Genomic DNA, 18,509 nt, shown 5'->3' on the forward strand with positions numbered 1-18,509 from the left:
CTTTAAAATATAAATACAGTGCATGTCACTATGTGGTTCTTTCATGGAAAGCTCATTAGTTCTTCCTCATGCTCCTATACATTTTATGCTTGAGTGCCAAAGAAAATTAGTGCTGTTAGCTATACGGCATCTTTTGTTAATCTTGATTTTCATTGGCTAATAAGCAACTCTCCACAGGATTATTGGATCTGGTTGTTAAAAATCATTTAATACTCTTTATTGTGTTCACGTTCACTCACTAGCTGCAGTAAGCATTGTAAATAATATGAAATATACAGAGTTGTGTACACAGCGCTTTAGGAAGCTCTCTTTATTTCCTTTTGAATGAATGACAAAATATTTATGGCAACTATTTTGGGGTAGTGGGTTGCAGAGTGGGGAGAGGCCTTGGGCAGTACTGCTTCTGTCACACAGCAGTGGAAAAAATAGATTGAAGAAAGATTCTATACTGAAAAGCTGTCACTGGGTTTGAAAATAATTAATATTCCTTTCACTCACCAGTTAGATATGTGCTCCCAAACCACATAATCTCTATGCCTCAGTGATCATTGTTGCCATTTCAGAGCCTCTCATCAGGGTGACATCTCACACCAAAATGATTTCTTATAAATTAATCTTGATAACATGACAGTGTCAGTAATTTTAGTGGAATGCTTTCTCTTGTTTTTTCCCCCCTCCACAGAAGCTGTTGGCTATTTTCTTTATAGCTTGATTGACAGCATGAGTGACTCAGAGGTACAGGCCAAAGAGGAGCGGTTGAGACAATACTTCCATCAGCTGAAGAAGATGGTACCATTTCATTTTTTTGCTACATAATGCCTGTCCTGTCTGACATGTATCTATTAGATTTGAAATTGCAGCTTTTAAGTACAACCAGACCACTTCTCAATGACATGCAAGTGCTAGAGACTTAAATTACGTCTGAAATTTGTCTAACAGAAATTATCTCAGTTTGGTTGTGTTTTTAAAACTCATGTAATTTTCTCTATCTCTTGGTACAGAATATAGTAATCCCTTTTCACATCTTCAGAGGTATTCGCAATCTACTGGACAAATACCATGTTCCAGAATTAATTAAGGTCTGTAGTGGTAAATTAAATGTTTTCTTTATGAAATTATGTGTAAAATATGTGTGTATACCTTCTATACACAGCTATCTTTAAAAGATTTGTGATTTAAAAACATATTTTGCTTAATTCTGAAGCATATTTGTTTTGGATACAGAATTTTAAAGCTCGCAGTATGAGGGTAGGGGAAGTGAGGTAACAGGAAAGACTCCTGAATCTTAATAGCATGTTTAGAAACATTCCTGTTGCATCCATTTGTTCCATTTTTAATTAGTTTATTGTATTTATTTGGAAGATTTATATTCAAATACATTCTTACACATGCATTGTATTTTAGGATGTAATTGTACTGACTGATGGAGAAAAGTTTTCACAAGGAGATGCATCAAAAGTATGTACACTGACAATCATCTTGATTTCTTTGCTAGTAATCTAATTTTTATTTGGTGACAAAAAAGATACTTAGCTTCCAAACTTTCTGTCCATTTTATTGTGCACCCATTCAATTTTCATTTTATAATTTCCTAATATTAATTAGTGAAAATATCTGTCTGTTAGGAAGGATATATAGTTAGTGTTTTTGCTTTTCCACAAACTGTTTAGTGGCGTGGGATGCTTATTGCTGCAACTTAGTTCCTCCATTTAAACACAAAGCTACTCACAGTAATGGTTTTAGACCTGTGTTTATTTCACACTGGACAGTAACAGAAAGATACACAAATCTCTTTGCACTCATATGCTTTAGGCAATTACTAGCACATGTTGTGAAGACCTACATGAAAAGCTAGAGTGGGATGAGCCATAAATATGCAATGGGAGAACCCCATTAATAGGTTCTAGACAGTATGAATCCTGGGACAGTTGTAAGCTTAGGTCAAAGGGTTTTTGTCCAAGTTGTGCCTTCCCACAAATTATCCACATCTCAAAGTAGTTGTATCAAGGGGAAAGCGACAAAGGTGTTGCATTAGATGTCCTACCTAGTGTATACATACTTGAAATACAAAGAAACTACATTATATTTTAAGTGCCACCAAGAAGTTACAGGGAATGTATATTCTCCACCCCACGCAGAACAATGTAAAGATCACTTCTATTATTTTGCTGTCTTTTGTGCCTTAGTTTGCTGGACTTGGTGCATCTGCTTTGGAGGAGAAACTGGAACAACTGAAAGCTGAGGATCAACCTGTTGGAAATGTTCTGAAACAGCTTATATTGGTTCTGTGTTCAGAAGAGGTAACTTTTAAAAATTATCATTTAGTATCACATTTAAATGAATGATAGTGAATTTTGTGTATATAGCAACACCAGTGTACATGGCACCTCACAGAACAGAAAAGGAAAGACAAATCATTGCCCCAGGGAGCTCGCAATGTAAGTGTAAACAGCAGTGGGAATGGAGTTAGGGATAGAGAACAACTAAACATAATGAGAAATCAATATGAGCAAATGTAGTTACGTGTATTTAGACTTCTTCTTCGTGGTCTCTGCGAATCATACAAATGGGTTGTACTGCGCCTGCGCAGTGCCTTCGGAAACTTCTGGAATCACTAGGCAAAGTACACTTTGCAACATGTTTTTGGTTTTGTCCTTGTAAAACATACTGAAGTACAAAAAGCAATTAAATAATAAAAAAAATCAACTCATTTCAGTTACCTCTTGAATGGCATGTTTTGGGATCACTCTGGTCTGTTAATGGTTATCTGCAAAGTGAATGATAGTAATAGCTGTGAAAGGTTTATCATACATGCCAAATGTCCTTTCAAGCCACGGCTCTGGTCTCTTACATCTAGATTGTCAAGCAACTGATACATGCGTAGTCATTTGCAAGTCAAATATTACAAGGTGGTTAATGTGGGGATTGAAATCCCATTTTCCTGCTGTAGAAAAGCTTTCTGAGATAAAGAGGCTCTTGTCTTCATAGCAGGAATCCAGCTGTAGTTCATATTTTTGTATAGGTCTGCAATTTGCTGTGTATTTTCAGACTTTGGTCCAATTTCTTGTTTGTGTGATATTGTCATAATTCCCATGATTTTATAGCAAGCTAGAATATTGTTAACCTTACAATTTATGTTCTGAATTGACTAAAATTTAGACTGAAAACAGGCTCAACATCTTTTTGTTCCTTGATAGTAGAACAGTGATGGGAGAAGCTTTAACATTACCTCTGTTTATAAGCATTGGTATCACTGCAATATTCTAAACTTATAGTATGTATAACAAAACAACCTATAAAAGAATAGATGTTTGTGTGATTTTAAAGGTTTAACACTTCACTTCTTTTACCATGACCCTCCCCATTAAAAATATGAAGTTATGACTGACTTGGAATGTTAATATGTTTTTAAGCAAGAAACCTTAATAGTAATTATATTCATCTGTAAAATGTTCAATAAAGCATATAAATCACTTACATAACAGAGGTTTAGCTTGGAGAAGTTGAGGCCACTTGCTAATACAGCTGTAATTTGTTTTTTGCAAATATAAAGCACATGAGCTTTTAACAAGCATCACAGAGGCTATGCATACATAACTAAATGTAGTTTCACAGCAAATGATGGAATACAAAATGTCAGAAGACTTTTCTAATTCATATCTTTTGCTCAATGCTCCTCCTAGAATTTGCAGAAAGCCCTTGAAGTGAAGGCCAAATATGAAGGGGACATGGTTGTTGGTGGCTATGCAGCCCTAATAAATTTGTGCTGTCGACATGATAATGCAGAGGAAGCAATGAACCTGAAAGAAGAACTGTAAGTACACCAGCACTGAAAGATGTCACAGAGATTTATGCTGATACATAGGCCTTATTGAATTAAGTAGGTTGAGTATTAACCTTCCCTCATACATTTTTAATTAGCTTTTCCCCCCCGATAAAAATATTTTGCTGAAATTCAAGATTGGTTGGAACAAGTTGTCATGATTACATAATCACTTTTGAACACACATGTTTGTCAATGGTGTTCTGTGTTATATTTTAATAAATCCATTTATGATACTATCTTACTAGCCTCCTTGGCATTTAGCTTTGGTTTCTGAGGAGAGTAGTGTATCTGCAATATAGTGGGTTACAGTGCTCATAAATGACATTATATTTTAATAATAATAATAAATAATAATAATTTTATGTATATTTCATTGTATTGATTACAACAATAAAAACAACAATTACAAGATTAAAACTACAATGTCATATAAAATGCACTCAATAAAACACTATAACTATTACCAATACAATTTATTGAGTAAAACCCGGCTGTAATCATTACCTTTTAAAGTCTCTGTTTACAGATATAATATCTAGGTTGTGAAAATTAGCTCCTTGCTAAAACCTATGATGCCCTGTTTATGATGTAGCCAAATGAGGTATGAATCCTCATTTTCTCTTTACTTTTTAAATTTTAGTATTAGATAGTAAATATTTTTGTTAACTGTTGTACATTGCTATCTTATGGTTTAACACTGCACTTCCTTTACGATGTGATCCCTGATACTTCCCCAAATATTTATTTATGTAATTATTTAGTTTTAAGAATGCAGCTATAGTCTTTTCTAAACATTGATTTTATTGTTCATCTGCCCTGGTCACTGAAGAAATACTGTACAGTTGGCCCTCCCTAACGACAGATTCTTCATCCATGGGTTCAACAAATCACAGCTTGAAAATAGTCTCTCTCTGTATATATATGTATGTATTCCAAAAAGCAAACCTTGATTTTTCTATTTTATATAAAGAACACCATTTTGCTATGCCATTGTGCTTAATGGGGCTTGAGCATCCATGGATTTTGGTATCCATGGGAGGTCCTGGAACCATACCCAGTGGATATCAAGGATCCACTGTGTTTCAGTATTGTAATTGAATGAAAGTATTTCTATCAAGTTAGGATTTCCATACTGCCTTTTGGTGCCACTTCAAATGCTTTAGATGCTTGAAGAAATCTTTGGCATTGTTTCTTCTATTATAATTCACTTATCAATGAATTGCATAGATCAGGGCTGAGGAACGTTCAGCGCTCCAGATGTTTTGTACTACAACTCCTGTAATCCCTGTCTTTGGCCATGCTGCTTGAATGTTGTGGAAGTTGGAGGCAAATCTGAAGAATCAAATATTGTCAAGTCGAGATACTCTATATAGATTCAGTATGTGTGTATGCATTAAACCTCATGGCTTCAGAACACCAGCAGTACATCCAAGGAGGGTTAGCTGTAACAGTGAAACTGGCTCTTTGCAAATACGTTGTGCTTAGCTTATACAGTTTGGAAATATTACTTTTTTTTAGACTACAGCTTCCCAAGTCCCATGGCCTGTGACCAATCTTGGCTGTGGAATTCAGGAGGTGTAATATAAAAAGAGAATCAGCATGGTATAGTGTTGGACTATGACTCTGGAGACCAGGGTTTGAATCCCCGCTCAACCATGGAAACCCACTAGAGAACCTTGGGCATGTCTTATTCTTTCAGCTTCAGAGGAAGGCAAACCTCCTCTGAACAAATGATAGGTTCACTTTAGAGTCACCAAAGTCAGAAACAGCTTAAAGGCACACAACCACAGCACAATATAAAAACAAACTTTCATAAATTCTCTGACTATTACAGTGCGCCCTTTGTTTACACGAGGGATCTGTTCTGGACTCTCCTGCGTAAAACAAACAACACCTATGCTCGAGTCCCATTTAAATGAATGGGGTTCGTGCACGTTGTGGCACAGCGGCGCACTCGCACTGCAGGTGTGCACCCCATTTGTCCCTATGGGATGCGCTGCCCCTTCCTCCCTGCGCGGCTTTCAGCATATGCTGAAAGCCACATAAAGTATGCCCGTGTATGACACGGGCACACTGTATAAGACTTTGGTTCTTGAGCTTTTATAAGATAATGAATAGAAGAACCAGTATGGCACAGTTGTTTAAGTGTTGCACTTGGACTCTGAGACACCAGGGTTCAAATCCCCATTTAGCCATGGAAACCTACTGGATGACCTTGGGCAAGTCACATTCACTCAGCCTTAGAGGAAGTCAATGGTAAATCCCCTCTAAACAAATCTTGCCAAGAAAACTCCATGATATCCCCAAGAAAATGCATTGGGGTCACCATAAGTTGGAAGTGACTTGAAGGCATGCAACAATAACAATAAATATAAGATTTATAAAACAGCTTGAAAGGTGAGTTAAGTAAAATGCATTGAAACAGAGCAATTCAAATTCTGTTTTTTAAAAAGTGAAAAGTATAAAACAACAATCATGAGAAAGATTACAAGAGTGTTAAGTAGGTATAGGATAAATATTTGGATGTTTTGAAGCACTGCTTGCTCAAGATGCTTCTTCCTTACATTCAAGAGTAACCTTCTCCCACTTTACTCCTCATTCTTCATCCCATAAACTTGCAAATGTGGATCCAACTCAGTGGTCAAAATCCAATGGTGTACATGCATTGGAATCCACTACCACCATAGAGATCCACTAGATCTCTTTTATGTAGTCCCCTATCCCTGCACCCTAAAAACCTGCTCCAGAGGACAATGAAGCTTTCTGAAGTTAGCTTTTGAGCACTGGAGAGGGCTGAAGCAGGAGGAAAGAGGAAGAAAGCCTTAGCTCTGCTTGCACTGGCTACCAGATTATACCATTGAAATCTGGAAAGTGTCTTAAGAAAAAAACATTTTCATCATTTCATATTGGTAGTGTCTGAGTGATACTTCAGGATTATCCACACTTACCTCAAAGTAAGCACCTCTGTACATATTACATTAATTACATCTGATGAAGCTAATATAAATTATTTTATGACATTGTTACATTCCAGTTTGAGAAACAAAAAGGAGTTAATATATTTCTTTGTGTATACTCTAGTTGCCGAAAAGATTCATCTATTGCTCTGGATGCAAACAAGTACTTAGCCTTGGTGAAAGTTTTGGGAAAATATGGCAGACTAGATGGTAAGCCCTCTTACTTTCAGTATACATATCTGTTGTGTAATAAAGGTATTTTGCCACTAGAATAAAAATGTGAGTTGATATTAATGGTATATCATGTTCTGCAAAGTGCTTGAACATTTTGCATACAAATTTGCATGTGAATTCAACCAGAGATGGTTGGACAATGTAGGCCATTAGTTTTAATGGATTGGCAAGCTTGTCATTTACATTTGCACAGCTCAGTGCTTTTTGCATTTCTGCAGCTAGTTTTTATTAGCATTGCTGTTTGGATTGAGTTTGAAGATCATGACTTATGGCACAAATTGCGTATGTGCCTAGACTAATGGCTTTGTTTTTGCTTAAGAAGGTCTGAAGTCTGAGCATAAAGACTATAAACATAACCTCTTTGTAAAGGGTCTAAGCACTCCAGAAAAAAAAACAACACTGTAACTTTTGAATAAATATATTGTAATACTAAGATTATAAGTTTTATCTATGAAATGTTATTCACCTGGAATTTTAAAACCAACAGATGAATGTTATTATAGAGTTCATAATTTGATTTGCTATACTGTTTTAGGGTATGTTCAAGATGCATTTAATACATCTGTAAATGGCATAGATTTGATACCTAACATACTGCCTTTATTAATTAGTAGAAAAGAGTGTGGCACTCGCTAGTTACAGAAGGTTTATTCCTCATTTCCTTTAATTAAAATGATATGAAACAAAACTGGATTGTTTGTTGGAATGAGCTTTCCTTTCCAAAGATATTAAAATTAGATCATAGCTACCTATGCAATGGAAAGGTAGTATTGTCTTTCTTTTCTGAGGCACACAGCATACTACAGAAGGCAGTTTCAAAAGATGAGCCCGCTTTTATGTAAAGTGGTCAAAACATTTTGCCTGTGCAATAATTGAGAACGCTACTAAAATGCTCTTATTTCATATACTAAAATGTTTGTTTCTGCCTTCCTAATGAAGCTTAATGAACCTAATGTTTTAACATGCACTCTCTTAGAAAGCTTTCATTGGCTCTCCTTGGCTAATTAGTATCGACACAGCAAACAGGCCCTATCGGTATCAGACCATTAGTCTGGCTGTATATACAGTGTAAACACATCTTTATTATCTGGCCTCGTGACAAGCCATCTGCTGAAGAAACAATGGTGTGATTTAGCAGATGTTAGCACTGAACGATAAAAGCATCCATTTAGTGGGATCTTGTTGCTATAGGGCAGACTCTACAGGGTTATGTGGTGCAGAGTGGGCACACAGTTCCTATCTGTAATTTGTAGTCAAAGTTGCAGTAAAATGATAAAACCATGCTATTGTGGATTCATAATTGTAGTCTCATTTAGAAATGCAAGTAGTAATTAACTTGAAATTGGCATTATACACCAGAATTTACATTCCTGCTGGTTTTTGAAATGCTGTTTTAATAGCAGTTTGTTTTCTCTGTACATAAAATTACCTAAGGGCCTTTTGTGGTGTTTCATTGTAGATGCTATTAACGTTTTAAAGGAGATGAAAGAGAAGGATGTCCCTATTAAAGATACAACTGCCACATCCTTTTTCCACGTCCTTAATGGTGCAGCCTTACGAAGTGAAGCTGAAACAGTGAATCGGCTGTTTGAGTCCATTGTGGCTCTGGGTTTAACAAAGCCTACTGGAAACCTGTGTTCTCCTCTTGTTACTGTTCATCTGGAAAAGTAAGTTGGTTGAGCTCTGCTGTTAATTAAACTAAAGCAAATAGTTCTGTTTTCATGCTTCAAATTAAAACAATTTCAGTGATCCAGCAAAACTGGACTCTTGTATTCTGTGGATAAAACAAGTTGCTTTTTGAACACATATATAATAGGTTATCAGGAAATCTGTCTGCACACTTGGCATTAGGAGAGTGTTAATGCTGTCTTTGCACTCTTACATCATGTTCATGAACACCAGCTATATTTTAAAAACTGTTTTCTAGCATATATATACTGGTGCAGATCTGAATGTACATGGAGCTCGCAGGTGTTTTCATGGTCATGGAACATCATGGGAACTGTAGTGTTCCTGCTAAAGTTTTTTCCAGTGCAATCCTTTGGATGTCTAGCCCCAGTGAACTTACTGTACATGATTACACCTTTATCTATTCATTTAAAGTATTTTAACCCAACTCTTTAACCCCAGAACAGTTTATACATATCAGTAGTACAATAATACTCTCCTCATACATGCAGTCTAAAATGTGTGATGTCTGTTGGATAGAAGATGAAGAAAAAAGCAAGCTTAAGCAATATTTTACAGACTCCAGAAGATGTTGAGAATCAGGTGGATTTAAGAACAGATGCTGGCAAATTAGCCTGAAAATCTGTAGTGAGCCATGCCTGGTCAAATATCATACCTCTTCTGGCTGGTATTTGTCAGTATTCCTAGTTAGTTCTGTAAATATTAATATCTGTTGTCAACCCACCTTCTAAGGTCATCATTGCATGTCCTTCTCTGTATGTCTTCTACAAGTGAAGTGTGTTTTTTCTTTGTGATGACTGCCCGCAGTATGCCTTCCTTAGGAAGATATGCCTTGCACCAACATTGTATTGTTTTGTTTGTAAAGACACTTTAAAATAAACATTCAGTATCATGTACATACAAATGTTCATCTTTTTAGCTGGCCTGAAATAAGTTCTGTGCCTTTCAGTCTCACTTTTGATTTTTGGTTTATTATTTTCAAAATACTGTATATGAATAATTAACATTGTTCATTCTAAGCATAGATTTTATTTTGCTTATGCACTTTTAAAGAAATGTATAGTACTCCAGCTTGAGTTCAGCAGCTAAATATTATAAGTTGAATGTCATGGGTTGGTCTCCTTTTATCCAGTGTTGAATATTTCTTTCCATGTCAGAGACATCTTTACTAACTAAATTGTCTGAGGACTTCATTTATCATGATAACTGAACATGACACAAGGGGGGACTATGCTGAAGTAGTTTCTGCATCACTACCATAAATTTTAAAAATGCGTTTTATAAAAAAAAATGGGTGGAATCCCAAAACTTATAAGTGGAATTGTGCCCATGGAACATTCACTGCAGAAGAAAATGCATTTTTAACTAACTTTGATTTGTGCGTAGAAATAGTAGTAGTAATATCCTGCCCTTTCCCCAAAACAGAACTGTGACTCAGGGCAGCTTACAATATTAAAAAACAGGACCAGTGAGTAGTCTGACCACTGCATTTTAAATCCATTGAAGTTTCTGAATAGATTCCAAAGACATCCTCTTGTATAGCATTCAGAGACATAGCCATATTAGTCTGGAATATCAGTACAGTTGTCCCTCCATATTCGCTAGGGTTAGGGGAACAAGACCCCTGTGAATATGGAAAAATCGCAAATAACAAAAACACTGTTTTTACCCGAGAGGACACCTCTCTAGGAATCTCTATGTCCTCCAGTGCAACTCTATGGTCAATGTCCAACATACACTGACCATAGAATGGCACTGGAGTAGCTACAAATGTATTTCAGTGCAACTTTTAGTTAAAGTTGACCACAGAGTTGCACTGGATGACCTAGACAGTCCTAGAGAGAACATATTAATGAAATCCGTGAATAATCAAATCCGCAAATATGGAGGGATGACTGTATATAAAGGGATCTTGGAGCACCTTTGAGCCTAATTGTGCAAAAGAAGTTGTAACATAAGCTTTAGTAGTGCTCCTGTAGCCAGTTAACAGTCTGGCTGCAGGTTTTTGGAGCACCTGAAGTTTCCTAGCACTCTTCAAAGGCAAGCCCACATAGAACATGTTACAGTAATCCAAAACAAGTGTGAACTGTGAAGATGAATTCCTGACCACTGCAGAAACGTGCACTTTTAAGCTCATGGTGGAATCAAAGAGTACCCAAGCTGCAACATTGCATCGTCAGAGGAAATGTAACCCCATCCAGCCCAAATGGAATCCCTGTTCCCTGATCCTGTCTTTTAACTGTCCAGGAGCACCTCTACTTCTGAATTAAAATGTCCTCATATTACTGATAATAATTAGCTTCATTGGGTTGAGGTTTGAAGGAGTAGAAAGAGTTGAGTGTAACCAGCATACTGATGGCACTACACTCCAGAACTTCCGACAATCTCTCCCAGTAATTTCAGGCACTGGCCAAGAGTCAAGGTATCAAACAGGAGTCCTCCCACACCCCTTACTGGGTTTGCCCCTCCATGAGTAATGGAGCCACTGTAAAGCAGTGCCTTCAAGTTCCATCCCATCAATATGGCCTAGCCCTAAAGGGATGTCATGGCCAGTGGCTGGATATAACTAAAGGATATAACCAGCAAGGACTCTGTAAAGTCGAAGGCTTCCATGGCCAGCATCCATAGTTTTTTGTGGGTTTTTCAGGCTATGTGGCCATGTTCTAGAAGAGTTTCTTCCTGACGTTTTGCCAGCATCTGTGTCTGGCATCTTCAGAGAATGCTTGCCTGGAAAGGACTTGGGTATATATATTGTGTGACCTGGAAAGGCAGGAGTGATTTGCACGTGTATTGTTCTGTTGCTAATGGCAGGCCTCAGGGTGGGAGGGTCTGCAAAACAGGATTAGTGTCTGCTTGATAGCGCTCATTGTCTGCTGGGAGATTTCTTATTTGCATTTGTTGAGTCTTTGTCTTGCTATCTTTCAGGACTGGTAGCCAAAGCTTGTTTACTTTAAGGGTTTCCTCTTTTCTGTTGAAATTGTCCAGGTGTTCAGACTCAACAAATGCAAATGAGAAATCTCCCAGCAGACAATGAGCACTATCAAGCAGACATCAATCATCTTTTGCAGACCCTCCACCCTGAGGCCTGCCATTAGCAACGAAAACAATATACATGCAAATCATTCCTGCCTTTCCAGGTCACACATTATATATACCCAAGTCCTTTCCAGGCAAACATTCTCTGAAGATGCCAGACACAGATGCTGGCGAAACATCAGGAAAAAAACTTTTCTGGAACATGGCCACATAGCCCGAAAACCCACAAAAAACTATAGCAAGGACTCTGCTTTTTCTTCAATTAAACATTGCTGTGAATCCAACCAGGTTTTTAAAAGTCAAATCTGGGGCACTTTGGACCCAGGAGAATAATATTCCACTGTGTAAAAACACATCTGCATTATCAAAAGTGCCAAGATGGTTTATAGTGGATATATACAGTATGCATTATATTGACGAATACATTGCACTCTAAAAGTATTATATAAAATCACTTTTATTGTTGTTAGAGTTCAAAGGAAGGGGAAATAATCAGCAAGCATTCTTCTGTACCTTTAATGTACTTTCATAACACACACTTGTATTCACTTACAGTAAATATTTTTCAAAGTCCTATCTTGTATTGCTTTGCTTATATTTCAAGGAGAACACAAAGTAATTAATTGGGGAATATATTTTTGATCAGATACAATGCAGTGTTATTCAAGAAATAGTTCCCCCTATCCCTTTTCAAATATTATTTCATTTCAGCTGTTATTCTGATATACCACCATTTAAAAGCCACAATTTTAAAAATATGTAAACTTCCATTCTGCTGCAGACAATGATCCTAAATATACTTGCTTCAATATTAATGCAGTGTAAATCAAGGGGACATTTCCCTGTGCTTCCATGGATGAAGAACAAGACTTGTTAGACTAACACCACAACTGCTTAAATTGAGCTCATAGATTTAAACCCACAAGATAAAATCTTAACTGCAATATTTTATCTATCTGGATGTTGGGGTAGGTGAAAAGTAGGTCAGATGATAGTCTATTACTAGCACTAGTTTCCTTGGCAATAGTATATATACACATTCAGGTTGCTTTTCTGGCAGGTCTCCTGATGTTGAAAATAGAAATCACAGTCTGCATTCAAGTGTGGCAAAGGAAACCAGAGATGGAATTTTACAGATAGATATTTTTATTATGAGATGATGAGATAATATATGGGGGGGAACCCTTTCATTTTGAAACACTTTCAATATATTGTAGATTTCCATATGAAATCATCTGTAACTTGGAAAGACACCACAAATGAACCCTGTCCACTGCATTTTGAGTAGTATTTTCTTCACATGCCAAAAAAAGTTGGTAAGAGCACCAAATTTATCACATGCTAGAGTACAGTCTCATATTTTGCCACAAGAGGGCATAAATGGCTGGTGTCATTTGCCCATATGGGAAAAAAAATAAAATACTGTACTTGAATGAAGTTCAGTGGAGGAAAATCTGTTCATCCCTGTCACTAGCTTGGACAGCATTGACTGTGGAAAGAAGACATGGTTATCTATTAACACTGACAGTTACACAGCCTGTTCATTATTCTGCCTTTCTCAGCACCTAATTTTGTTATAAACAATGGGAATTTTGCTAAGTATGTAGATGGCAGTGTCATTTTCTGGTTGGAATAGAGTATAGAGCTATTTATATGGAGGGAAATGGAGACAGTCTTGATGGCTCCTACTAAACATGAGACAGATCAACTGACCTACTTTTCACCTAAATGTTTAATCCTTCTACAGTTTGTGCTACATAGTTTTTGGGAGGAAAGGCATTGTTTTATATTAGAGCTTGGAAATAATATGTTAAAAGTAATGGCTTCAACATAATGTGTTACTCTTTAGAGTAACTGACTATGGGACTAGTTTTTCATGTTTCAACTATCAAGTGATGAAACCTTTCAGTTTAGGAGCATCCTACTTAACATTTTGGTCAGTGCTCTGAACTTAACTTGAAGCTGTATTTTTCACACTTTAAAACTATTATGAACTTTAATTTTTAATTCTTTGCATCCCCTAACCCAGGGGTAGGCAACCTTTTTGAGCCGGGGGCCGGGTTGCTGTCCCTCAGACAACTGGGGGGGCCAAACTCAAAATGCCGCCCGGAGCAGCACGGAAGCTGCGGCGGGGTCGGCAATCGGCAGCAGGACCGGGCTGGGGCCGGTCCCAAGGCCTCGCCGGGCCAGATCCGGCCCGCGGGCCGTAGGTTGCCGACCCCTGCCCTAACCCATCAGTTCCATCACCAACCATTGTAAAAACCCAAAGCCAGCTTGTGCAGGCAGCTTCTATAAAAGTGAAGAGCATTTGACAAAGCCTTCCAAAAATGCTAGTATTGCTTAAAAAGGTATTTTTATAAAGACTATTTATAGGAAAATATCAATTATCACTTACCGGTATACAATACAGTATATTGAACCTTTTATTCATTAAGTATTTAGATTCATTAATTGTGAACCTTCCACTTTCCATTAAATAAAGGAGATCCTATTGAATGAGGCAAGTGTTGTTATGGACATTTTATTTCCCCGATTTAATAATATCTGTCAGATCAAACCTATTGAAACCAACAGTGCTTTGTTAAATTTACCCACTTTTTTCTTCAGTGCTTTTAGAGGTGGTAGAAATGCTTCTTGAAAAACTGTTCTATAAGAATATTATTTACCTATTTCTTTTTTGTGCTATAATTTTTCTTCTAGTACTATTTATCTTTTATTGTTACGCATGTAATGGTGACCCTACCACTGGAAATAGTAATAAGTAGGATAGTGTCACAGAACTCCATAGGCAATCATATTTGGCTTTTTGTTGTTGTTAACAGCCCTTGAGTCAATCTCAACCCGCGGCGATTTGGCTACAGTTGATCATATCGCAAATGAAATGATGTCATGATATTGCATAAAAATGGCACAGAGGAGAAAGGAAACTAGAGTTTGGATAGTTACTTTTTGTTTGTACGTTTAAACTACTACCCCCACAATCTCCTAACTAACTAGTCCTGCTAGCTTGGAGGTTCTTAGAGCTGTAGTTTAAAAACTTAACTTCCAGTCTCTGCATGAAAGCAATATGGAGGGAAGAGAACTATGTAAGTGCATAAGGGATCATTCCATGGGCATGGACAAAATGTAATATGTGCTTTTGACAATGCAGAAAATGGTCTGTTTGACAAAATGTTAAATTAGCTTGGAGTTAGGATATATAATAACAGCTTAACTCCGTAAAATTTGACTTGCAAGTTGAATGTGAGTTTCATATAGTTTGGTCATCCAATTGCTATTCATTAAATACTTGAAAATAAATAAGAGACTGTGAGTTAATTTATGCTGCTGTGCCTAGCCAGAACTACTTTACTAGTGTCATGTGAGCAATGTCATGTGCTTCACCAGTGTCATGTAGGCCCTTCTCTTTTCTATTCAATGAAACATATGTAGTTGTCTTATTAATTTGCTATTTTAGTTAATCTTTTTAACATTGCAGATTTTTAAAACATAGGAATACACGCTTACACAGTAAGCTTTTATTATAGTTATTTCCAATGTTCACATTATTCGTGGACTGTTTTCCACTTCTTCAGAACTCTTGGTTTTTGTTTTTTGTTATAGTGAACCAAAGAAGGTTTTCTCTTACTCCATTATTGCAATTAGAAATTTTGCATCATCAGTGCCAAAGGACAAAAGTGGTTCATTTGCCCTGGGGGAACAGGACAGTGATAAGATGATTTTTCGTCAAGGATCATTGGGTCATAATTAAGTTACATTCATTGCTGTTGCTTTTGAAGGATGATTGGTAAATGACAGGCTTCATGTGTTTAGTACGGACAATGTTCACTCGGATTTTTTTCTCTCCCTCTGTCAGAAAATCCTGTTGAGCCTGATAATGTAAATGTGGCATTTTATTCTGAACAAAAGAGCAGGGAAATGAGCTATCTTGTCTAATCATTCAGTTGTTTAACACCGACTTCCAGTTTAGACTCAATTGGCTGGAAAGCACTTGACATGTGAAGTTAGTGCTGTTCCGAACGCATGTTTGAGTAAATTTTAAAGTAAGTGACAGCTAAATTGTACCTAGGGAAATTACAAAGCCTTCAACACAGTTAATTTTTTGGGGAGGATTAGTTGTAATTGCAACACCAGTCTCCTTGAAGATTCTTCGTTATAGCTGATGAACAAGGGGGAAAAACATTTAGGCTTTCAAGAACCCCGTTTTCTTAACAGAATAATTTTTTAAAGCTGATTGTACCTTACTTGAATTGATTTCCCTCCACACTAACATCTGCTTCAGATTTGCAGAGGGATTTGTTTTTGAGGCATTCTTTTTTCCCAGAGTCCCTTTTTTCCCTTCCCTTCCCCCACTTTTTTATTCCTTCCTCTAGTGATTTCAGGTTTGAGAGCTTTTCAATCAGTAAACCCCTTAGGTAAATTGCCACTTCACTAACACTTTATGCAGAACACTGAAGCACTTCATTCCAATTAAAATCAATATTTAGAGTCTTGTTTTACTTTTTTTTTTATCAAGCTGACTCCTTGGTTTAGAAAAGTTGTTTATAACAAGTAAAAAGAGTAGGGTCAAGAGAGTGGCACCCTTTGGGCAAGAGGATTTATTGTAATTTTAAAATGAAATGGGTGAAAAGAAGGAGCAACAAGCAGTTCAGGGTCAGAACCTACAGATAATTTCTAATTCATACAATTAGTAATAGACTCAACTAGTTTCAAATTAGTTTCCTGCAAGGTTAGCAGAGATGGCCAATGCTTAATTATTACTGCAAGCATATTGTACGTTTTTGTGACGAGGGGGGTGTTTGGCTTTTGCATATGGATACCTGGAGCTGTTAGCTTACTTCACAAAGAAACGTGTAAAAAGAATGTTGAGTTCAGGTTATTGTTGTATTACATTACTAACTCTTAGGGAGGAGTCTCCCTAAATGACAATATAGTATGGCATAAGAACACATTATTGCATAAATGAGGGTTAAAATGTACCATGGGGTGGAGATGAGGGTGGGAAGTGAGTGGAAATAAGTAACAAGATTTCACAACGGTAAGCAGGACTATTTTGTTACCTATAACAAAGGGCCAAATGTTTAAAAAACAATTTGATGTTTCCATTTTAAACACAGGCTTAATATAGGTAAATTGTACTTGTTTTAAATATTAATTTGTGTTCAGCTATAATGCACTTATATTTAAGCATATTAAATTACCATTCCTTTTTTGTTTTGTTTTGTTTCTTTTTTTGTAATTGTTAGACTCGTCTTCCAGGTAAATATAATCTGATAGAGTAGAACAGTGAAATAAATTATTTCAGATTCATCTGTATTTTAGAGGGCAGCATAGTTTCTTTGTTTGAAAAGCTGAAGGTCACAATCCATTGGGGAGTTTGGCAAGTACTACAGGAAAGAATCTTCTACTGCTCATGAAGTTGAAGGGTAACATCTTGATGGATTCTACACATAGAACATCTTTTTGAGCTAAATACATTTTGCATTAATGTATATAAAGTGGCCAAAATCTAGCGTGATGTAGTGGTTTGAGTGTTGGATTTAGGACTTTGGGAGACCAGGGTTATGATCACCTACTGGGTGACTTTGGCAAGTCATGTTCTCTGCATTGGAGGAAGGTGGTAGCAAACCTTCTCTGAATAAATCTTGCAAAAAAAAAAAAAAAAACAACCTTAAGATAAGGTTATTAGAAGTCAGGGTTGACTAGAAGGCACATAACAAAATTGACGACCAAATGTAAGGAACATTGATGGGATTTATGTAAGTGTTGATTTACCATTCAATAGTTGATTGAATGTAATTGCTCTAGTGAGGACTAAAAATTGGATTTAGGTCAATAGCTGCATTCCTAAAGGTATGTTGCAACAGTATTACAGTCAACAGCATGACAATCTTTTCAACTATAGCTATTCTAAAGCAATCCAATATGGTAGATCATAGAATCATAGAGTTGGAAGAGACCACAAAGGCCATATCCACAGATTTTTATCCACAGATGCAAGCATCCACAGCTTAAAAATATTTTTAAAATACAGTATATAAATTCCAAAAAGCAAACCTTGATTTTGCCATTTTACATATGGGAAATCATTTTACTGTGCCATTGTATTTAGTGGGACTTGAGCATCCATGGATTTTGGTATCCACAGGTGATTTTGGAACCAAACCCCAGTGGATACCAAGGGCCCATTGAACTATAGGCAGCTTCTGTTTTGTTCTAAATTTCTTTGCCTTCATATCAGTGGGATGCCGTTTTGAATTTATTTACTTTTATATGCTGCTTTTCTGAAAAGCCGTTCAAGGTAGTAAACACTTCAGATAATTTTGTAAATATTAAAACAGACAATATTCAGAAACAAACTAGTAAAATGTATTTTGACATCTTTTCTAAAAGTAACAAATGGTAGGGATGGGTTGTAATTCCAAAGGAATTACAGTTCCATTCCAGATTTTGGAATGACACGGAGGAAAGTCCTATCCTGCTCACCCTTCAATTGGGCTTATGGAGAGGACGTCTCTAGAAGGTTCCTCCTGCAGAATGTAATGACAGACAAATCCACGAGGACACATAAGGTCCCATGAAGCCTTTAAGTTTGAAGCCAACATTGTATTGGCAAAACAATTGGCAGTACAGCCCATCTTTTTATATCTGTCTGGATCCTATAATGCCCAGTTTGCACTGAATTCTGATTTCATCCATTGAGTTGAGCCCCACTCACTTCTTAGAACCATATATTTTCATTGTAGACATAAGTATCTTCATTCTTA

General features: G+C 36.7%; 1 protein-coding gene across 3 annotated transcripts in view; it reads left to right on the top strand.

Moving 5' to 3' along the window:
* The window catches only part of LRPPRC (leucine rich pentatricopeptide repeat containing), a 137,792-nt gene that overhangs the window by 58,411 nt on the left and 60,872 nt on the right, over positions 1 to 18,509 (top strand). For all 3 annotated transcript variants that reach the window (XM_042456309.1, XM_042456320.1, XM_042456329.1), the window contains 7 exons: positions 683 to 789; positions 1,002 to 1,079; positions 1,405 to 1,458; positions 2,187 to 2,300; positions 3,684 to 3,814; positions 6,908 to 6,993; positions 8,477 to 8,684. In XM_042456309.1, the coding sequence (XP_042312243.1) occupies positions 683 to 789; positions 1,002 to 1,079; positions 1,405 to 1,458; positions 2,187 to 2,300; positions 3,684 to 3,814; positions 6,908 to 6,993; positions 8,477 to 8,684 (778 nt within the window). The remainder of the gene's footprint in view (positions 1 to 682; positions 790 to 1,001; positions 1,080 to 1,404; positions 1,459 to 2,186; positions 2,301 to 3,683; positions 3,815 to 6,907; positions 6,994 to 8,476; positions 8,685 to 18,509) is intronic.

The sequence above is a fragment of the Sceloporus undulatus genome, chromosome 1 (assembly GCF_019175285.1).
Source record: "Sceloporus undulatus isolate JIND9_A2432 ecotype Alabama chromosome 1, SceUnd_v1.1, whole genome shotgun sequence".
NCBI lineage: Eukaryota > Metazoa > Chordata > Lepidosauria > Squamata > Phrynosomatidae > Sceloporus > Sceloporus undulatus.